General features: G+C 42.8%; 2 protein-coding genes across 2 annotated transcripts; both read right to left on the bottom strand.

Annotated features, from left to right (window-relative positions):
- Positions 1-274: 274 nt before the first annotated feature.
- Positions 275-2,515, bottom strand: LOC140154741 (uncharacterized). Its single transcript, XM_072177309.1, has one exon. It carries the CDS (start codon positions 2,513-2,515, stop codon positions 275-277), a length of 2,241 nt encoding a protein of 746 aa, XP_072033410.1.
- Positions 2,516-2,947: 432 nt separating this feature from the next.
- LOC140154734 (uncharacterized) lies at positions 2,948-5,934 on the bottom strand. The gene is made up of 3 exons (XM_072177303.1): positions 5,290-5,934; positions 3,983-4,607; positions 2,948-3,834 (listed from the first exon to the last, which is right to left on the bottom strand). The coding sequence occupies exons 1-3, from the start codon at positions 5,932-5,934 to the stop codon at positions 2,948-2,950; spliced, it is 2,157 nt and encodes a 718-aa protein (XP_072033404.1).
- Positions 5,935-8,532: the final 2,598 nt, after the last annotated feature.

Raw genomic sequence — 8,532 nt, 5'->3', positions numbered from 1 at the left:
AGGTTCATTTGAAGCTTGTTCTGCATTTGATTGAGTGTCTTCATTGTCATTCTGTTCTTCAACTTCTGATTTTGAAGTGTCAACCTCCACAAGAAGGCATAATTTGGCAACTGGTCTCACCAACACTCCAGTAGTAGTTTGTACTTTAGCTTGGCGAACTAGTCCTTTTTCATCAGGATGCGTTTCAACTATTCTGCCCAGCTGCCATGCGTTTCTGGGTCTGTTGGAGTCAGCTACCAACACAATATCTCCAACCTGTAAGTTCATGTGTGGTTTACTCCATTTTTGTCTCTCTTGAAGTTGAGTCACATACTCGAGACCACCTACGCCAGAACATATCTGCCAGGTACTGAATTTGTTTCCAGCGTTTTTTGGCATACTGATCAGGTCTGTCACTCACTGTAGGAGGCAAACTTCCAGAGCTCTTCATCAACAAGAGCATGCTAGGAGTCAAAGGTTCCAAATCACCAGCAGAACCTTGCACTGCAGTAATTGGACGGTTGTTTACAATCGCTTCTATCTCACAGAAGAGAGTGCTTAAGCTGTCATCAGTTAACACCTGCTGCTTCACAAGAGCTGACATGATTTTTCTGACTGTTCTGATTTGTCTCTCCCAAACCCCACCAAAATGGGATCCGGCTGGGGGGTTGAATTTCCAGTCGACATTTCTCTGCAGCATCTCAGCAGTAAACTTTGCTTTGTTCCACTTCTTAATTTCTTCTCTGAGCTCTCTTTCTGAACCGACGAAGTTTGTTCCATTATCCGACCGGAGTTCTCGGACTTGACCTCTCCTGGCGACGCATCTTCTAATCGCGTTGATGCAATTATCTGTGTCAAGTGCATCTGCCTTCTCCAAGTGTATGGCTCGAGTGGTCAAACAGGTGAACAGGACACCATAACGCTTCACAACAGATCTCCCTCTCTTCACCAAAAACGGGCCAAAATAATCGACACCGACACATGTAAAGGGCGGATTTTCTGCAGTCACTCTGTCCTGAGGCAAGTCTGCCATCTGTTGTTCACACACTCTGGCTCGTTGCTTCCTGCATATCACACACTTGTGTATAACTCTTCTGGCTAATGAGTTGGCACCTATGATCCAATACTTCTCGTAAAGATGAGCTAGCATAAAGTTCCTTCCACCATGACCAGTTATTTCATGAGCGTTATGCATTATCAAGTCTGTGATGAAAGACTTCCTAGGCAGTATTATTGGGAACTTAGTCTCCTCTGGCAAGGTTGCTTTAGCTATACGCCCACCTACTCTTAATAGTCTGTCTAGCATATACGGGTTGAGTTTGTAAAGAGGGCTTGATTTCTTCACAATAACCTCATTCACTTTCTGTGTTTGGTCGTGATGTTGTTGTCTGGCAAGCAATTTCCACTCTTCTGGGAACCATTTCTTCTGCTCATAGCCTATTATTGCTTTCTCTGCTTCTCTGATGTCTGTAATAGTGAGAGGGCTAGTAATATCAGTCTTTGTTTGACACTGCCCTTTGACTTCTTCATGTCTCACATTTTTTTTACTGCTGTTATCATTGTTTTTTCTCCTTACTCGTTGAATAAGCAGATTCTTGATTTTAATGATCCAGGAAACTGCACGGCATAACTTGTACCAAGAAGAGAAGTATGTAACCAGCCTTTCCATTGTTTTTATGGATTCGTCAGTCATGACTGAATTTACTTTCACCTTCTTCTTGACTTCTGGATCATCAGATAGATCTGGTGTGACATAATTGGCTGTGGTATTTGGCCAGTCTTCTTCAGATTGGTACAGAAATTCTGGACCTGTGGTCCATGACTTGTTGTCAACTAATGTCTTAGCAGTAACACCTCTGGAACAGGCATCTGCGGGGTTTGCTTTGGTTTCAATGTGTCTCCATTGAGAAGTTTGTGATCCATCCTTGATTAATGCCACTCTGTTTTGCACGAAGGTTTGGAATCTGGCTGTTGAATTGCAGATATACTTGAGTACAGTTTCACTGTCAGTCCAGTAGTACACACTGGCTATTGGTAATTGCAATTCTCGCTGTAGAACACTATTGATCTTCACCATTGATGTGGCTGCAGTTAACTCCATACGAGGTATGGTTATTTTCTTCAGGGGCGCAACTCTCGCTTTGGCCATCAATAAAGACACATGTACTGTACCTGATGAACTTTCACTTCTAATGTAGCTAACAGTCCCATAGCCATTGTCGCTGGCATCTGAGAAATGGTGAAGTTGCATATTACTGCTCTGTCTCAGCTCAGCTGGTCTCAAACACCTTTCTATTGCAAAGTTTGACAAATATGGAACTTCTTGTAGCCATTTATTCCAGCTTGACTCATACTCAGGAGGTACCTTTGTGTCCCAATCTAACTGCAACTTGCAAAGGTTCTGAAGGATCCTCTTGGCAGGCAAAATTGCTGGAGCAAGGAATCCCAAGGGATCATAGATGGCACTCACAGTGGCCAAGATTCCTCTTCTGGTACAAGGTCGCCTTGATAACGATCTGGAATCCAAATGTATCATTTTCAGGAGACCACAGAAGTCCTAGTACTCGCTCAGAAGGCAGGTCATCATTATCTAGATCAAGTGACTTTGCCGTCTTTGCTCTCTCTGACTGTGGAATGCACTGCAGCACTTCTTTAGAGTTGCTCAGCCATTTGGTGAGTCTGAAGCCCTTATCTCTGCAAATGTTTGTAAGATCTTCCACCAGTTGTATTGCTTGGTTTGTACTTTCTACTGATGCCAAACAGTCATCTACATAGAAATTTGTCTTAACTGTATTACATGCTTCATCGCTATACGATGTATCTTGAGAAGCCTTTTTAAGGGCAAAGTTGGCGCAAGCTGGTGACGATTTTGCGCCGAACACATGTGCGCACATCCTATATTCTTTCAACGGTAAGTTCACATCTCCATCCTGCCACCACAAAAATCTCAACAGGTCCCTGTCACTCTTCAGGACGCGTGCACTTGATAATACATGGCTTCAATGTCACCAATTACTGCTATAGGGTATTGTCTGAATCTCAATAGTACACCTGTGAGATTATTTGTCAGGTCTGGTCCTTGGAGCAAGCGTGAATTGAGAGATTGTCCCATGAATGTAGCTCCACAATCAAATACTACACGTAGTTTGCCTTTCTGTTGATGCACAACTCCATGGTGAGGTATGTACCACACACGATCTGATATCAATTCATCTTCAGCCACTTCTTCCGCATAGTTCTTCTGAAGCATCTCATTCATACATTGTTTATATTTTTCATGGTACTTAGGATCTTTCTCAAATCTTTTCTTCAGGTGTGCTGCCCTCTGCTCAGCTTGATTAATGTTATTTATGAACTCCTTATCTGGATTTCTTATGGGTAAGCCCATCTCGTAGTGACCATCAACTAGCTTTGTGGTTGAATTCACCTTTGATAAAAACTCTACATCTTCACCACTCAACTGTGGGGTGTCGTTAATAAGTCTTTCAGGAAATTCGTGATTGTACAGCTGTTGAAACTGCTCTTCAATGCTGTTTACTTTGACTCTAAAGATTCTCTTTGTTGTTCTGGATTTGGGTACTCCATGCACACACCAGCCTAGCAATGTCTTGACAGCATACGGGCCATTATCAACACTATTTATTACTTCCAGAGGCTCCGTGGCTGATGGTACGCTATTGCCAATAAGAAGTCCGACATGGGCATCTGATACATGCTGCATATCTGGTAGTTTTACCTCTTTCAAGTAATCAAAGGTTTCAACATCTTGGTGTGTTACTACATCATCTACACTAGCAGGTAATTCTGCTTGAGTATACACCCTGGGTAGATCTATTATATTCTTTCGATCAAGATCTGAAATTTCCAGATGTAACATATCACAGTTTACAATACTGGTTTCCGTGAGTGTTTCAATCTCAAGTTGGGTTTTCTTGCCGGAGACACCAAGTTGGTTCTGCAACAAAAAAACTGCATCGCTGCCTTCGTCGACGGACGGATATACCAGTGTCCTTTGAATAGACAGTCACCGGTGTAATAATTGGGCATGATTCTGCACCGGCGCCTGCATCACGACCACATGCTGTCTTAGTGGCCTTGGCATCTTCATGAGTTGCACCAGGGTTCATTGATTTCACATGGTGTAGTACAGTAGGGTGCCCTTTCTTGCATTCTTTACACTCCAGTCTGTTTTTGCAGTCCTTGCTGAAGTGTTTTCCTTTCTTTAAGCAGCCAAAGCACATTTTCTGTTCTCTAACAAATTTCAATCTTTCCTCGATTGAAAGCTTTGCCAATTTGAAGCATGTCTCTAACTTGTGAGACGTACCCTTACAGAACTCACAATTCTTTGTGTCAGTTGATTCATTTGGTTTAGTAAGTGATTTCTGTCCTGTGCTAGTTGCTAAACCTCTTACTGGTTTCTTAAAATTATTATTGCCCTTAGGCTTTCCTTTGGAACCAGCTTCTCCCTGTGGTGCAGACTGAATGCCACCAAACACTGGATTTGTCATCATTTTTGCATGCTTGTCCGTGAAATGCACAAAGTCATGGAATGTCACCGTTTGACCTCTTTCTTCTTCTATTTCATACACCTTTGACCTCCATGCACCTCTCAATCTGTATGGCAGTTTCTTTGTCAAGATTTGAAGATTATTTGTATGATTCGTCGTCCGTATTCCATAGTGGCGTATAGTGGGGCGCCGCGAATAAACCACTTTTCGAGAAAATCGGGTTTGAAGAAATGCCAATTTAAAATCGAGTTGTGTAAATCAGACATTCATTATATTTTGTAAATGATGTAAAATTTGTGTAGTAAACTAAATAGATTTTATTGTTATATATTTTTCAAAAGAAATAAATACATACTTTTGCTGGCAAACTGACAATAAAACTATCGTCACTATGGAAAACTAACAAAACGCAATACCCTAACCTATTTCGTATTCCATAGTCGCGTATCGACCATACGCCACTTTTTACACACATTTTATAATCATGAAATATCGGCAAAAATGAAAAACATCGTATTCCATAGTGGCGTATAGGTCCGATACGTGCACGCCACTATGACACTGATGTTTTTCATTTTTGCCGATATTTCATAATTATAAAATGTGTATAAAAAGTGGCGTATGGTCGACACGCCACTATGGAATACTGAAAAATGTCACTTTGTAACTATCGCATACATTTAATTAATCAATTACTAATTAATTAGCTAATTATGACTGATGAGACTTAGAAAAAATGAAAGAGAACATCATTAAAAACATATGTGCCAATTTTTAAAAAAATGACCAAAAATCACTATACGCCACTATGGAATACAGCCGACGGATTGAGCTCATTGAGGGCTTGGATATTTTTCATAGTGTTCTCAGCTTCTAACAAAAACAAAGCGAACTTACTCAGTTCATTAGCATCATGTTCTTTAATTTCAGTCCAATTGACTGCCCTCTTTTGAATTGCTTGTGCAAAAATCATTGGATCTCCGTACTTCTTCCTTAACAAGGTTTTTGCAGTTAGGTATCCCTCTGTAGAGTCGGCATAATGCAGACAACTTCGAACCAAAACATTGGCTTCTCCTGAAGTATACTTTGCTAAGTAGGACAATCTGTCCCGACTGTTTTCAGTTTTGTCTTCTACAGAGTATTCAAACTCCTTTATAAAGTTTGTATATTTGAGGGGATCACCATCAAACTTGCTTATTGTCTGTTCAGGAAGAGCGGCTCTGACCTGTTGCTGAATCAACAACTTTGTGAGGTACGCCATTTCTTGTTGAGCTGTATACTGCGGCAACTGTTGCTGCGCTGGCTGCTGCACTGGAGGTTGTGGTGCTTGCAACTGAACTGAAGGTTGCAGTATTTCTTGCTGATTAAATGGTTGCGGCACATGTTGTGGCATTACAAGTTGCGGTGCTTGCCATTGAACTGAAGGTTGCAGTACTTCTTGCTGCATTATTGGTTGCGCACATGGTTTGGCATTACTGTTGTTTGCTGCACCTGTCGCTGCACTTCAGGTTGCGATGCTTGTTGTCGCTGCAATTCAGGTTGCGACGCTTGTTGTCGCTGCCACACTTGTTGCTGCACTTGAGGTTGCGAAGCTTGATGTCGCTGTCCTATTATTGGCTGCTGCACTTGAGGTTGCGACGCATGATGTCGCTGGACTACTGGTTGCTGCACTTGTTGCTGCAATTCAGGTTGCGACCTTTGTTGTCGATGTACTATTGGTTGCGGCACTTGTTGCTGCAATTCAGGTTGCACGCTTGTGGTCGATGTACTATTTGTTGCGGCACTTGTTGCTGCAATTCAGGTTGCGACGCTTGTGGTCGATGTACTATTGGTTGCGGCACTTGTTGCTGCAATTCAGGTTGCGACGCTTGTTGTCGATGTACTATTGGTTGTGGCACTTGTTGCTGCAATTCAGGTTGCGACGCTTGTTGTCGCTGCACTTGAAGTTGCTGCACTTGTTGCTGCAATTCAGGTTGCGACGCTTGTTGTCGATGTACTATTGGTTGCGGCACTTGTTGCTGCAATTCAGGTTGCGACGCTTGTGGTCGATGTACTATTGGTTGCGGCACTTGTTGCTGCAATTCAGGTTGCGACGCTTGTGGTCGATGTACTATTGGTTGCGGCACTTGTTGCTGCAATTCAGGTTGCGACGCTTGTGGTCGATGTACTATTGGTTGCGGCACTTGTTGCTGCAATTTAGGTTGCGACGCTTGTTGTCGATGTACTATTGGTTGCGGCACTTGTTGCTGCAATTCCGGTTGCGACGCTTGTGGTCGATGTACTATTGGTTGCGGCACTTGTTGCTGCAATTCAGGTTGCGACGCTTGTGGTCGATGTACTATTGGTTGCGGCACTTGTTGCTGCAATTCAGGTTGCGACGCTTGTGGTCGATGTACTATTGGTTGCGGCACTTGTTGCTGCAATTCAGGTTGCGACGCTTGTGGTCGATGTACTATTGGTTGCGGCACTTGTTGCTGCAATTTAGGTTGCGACGCTTGTTGTCGATGTACTATTGGTTGCGGCACTTGTTGCTGCAATTCAGGTTGCGATGCTTGTGGTCGATGTACTATTGGTTGCGGCACTTGTTGCTGCAATTCAGGTTGCGACGCTTGTGGTCGATGTACTATTGGTTGCGGCACTTGTTGCTGCAATTTACGCTTGTTGTCGATGTACGATTGGTTGCGGCACTTGTTGCTGCAATTCAGGTTGTGACGCTTGTTGCTGCATTCTTTGCTGCATTTGTTGCTGCACCCAAGGTTGCAGCACTTGTCGCTGCAATGGTGATTGCTGCAATTTTTGTTGCGACGCTTGTTGCTGCACTGACTGTTTTGCTTGAATTTGCAGTGTCTTGTTTTGCTGCCTCGAAGTTGACAGTTGCTGTGACTCTTGTCGTTGGGGATGTGTATCATAGTCTTTCGTAATGTGGACGCCAGTGTTCTGTCTCACAGCATAACTAATTGGCGTTGTTGCAGTGGGTTGCAATTCATAATCAAAGTTTGTCCACCATTCGCGATCCTTAGACCCAGCTTTGCCTGACTTCGAAAACTGCTTCATATTTTCAGCAGCTCCGATTCGAAGATCTCTGGCTTCATTTTCTATTGACATTTCACTCTCTCCACCATCTACGGCTTCATTTGTTTCAAGCCACTGTTCCACCTTTTCCCTTGAATTGGCTGTCTTGGAGCTCAAATTTGTCGAGTGGTTTTCATTCTCAAGGATGTCGCACCTGGCCTCGAACATCGCAAGTTCAGTTTGAACCCTCAACATTTCACGTTGAAAACGTATCTCTTCCTCCAATTTGTCTAATTCTCTTCTACGTTTAATTTCTTCAATTTTACATTCAAATTCAGCCTTTTCCACGGCTGCTTGAATCATTCCTTTCTTGCACTACTTGCAATACTGCCTCTATGCCTGGAACCATGGCTCCTCACACTATTGCAGCTCTTTAGGTCCATTTTGAAGGAATTACAATGTTTCTGATGAAAATACAGTCATTCACAACAGTGGATTGGCCTCATGCACCTTTAAAATCTGTTTTGACTATTTGCAGCACGGTGAGGGACATCGCAACTTGCGTGCACCTTTCCGTTGTTGACATAAAGTTGCAGCATGATACAGGAACATGATAATATTAACGTGCATTTGATGTTCTATATTAAAGGGTACCGATGCCGCAGCTGGAGCGATGCTTTCTTTTAACCAGTTCAGAGTTTCTTATTTAGCAATCTGGCCTTGTTGCTAAGTTTTTCTACTAATGAAGGGGCTCCGGACCTTTCACCCTTCAGGAAAACTTGATTATTTGACTCACGACACAGTTATCTGCTCCAAGATTTTAAGCTTCACAAATCCCGGGGTCACGGTATATATCACAACAACGAATCCACGCAGACGATACGACACAGAGTTTTGTTTCAAGTATATCATGAATATTATGCATTTATTATACGGCTAAATAGCAACAACCTTGACATCTTGCATTCTTGTACTTGTAAATGCTCTTGAAATGAACACAATCACACGGGTTTTCCCATTCAAACACGAGTAA

The sequence above is a fragment of the Amphiura filiformis genome, chromosome 1 (genome assembly GCF_039555335.1).
Source record: "Amphiura filiformis chromosome 1, Afil_fr2py, whole genome shotgun sequence".
Lineage (NCBI taxonomy): Eukaryota > Metazoa > Echinodermata > Ophiuroidea > Amphilepidida > Amphiuridae > Amphiura > Amphiura filiformis.
The sequence above is the reverse complement of the archived record's forward strand: the minus strand, read 5'-3'. Positions and strand labels throughout refer to the sequence as shown.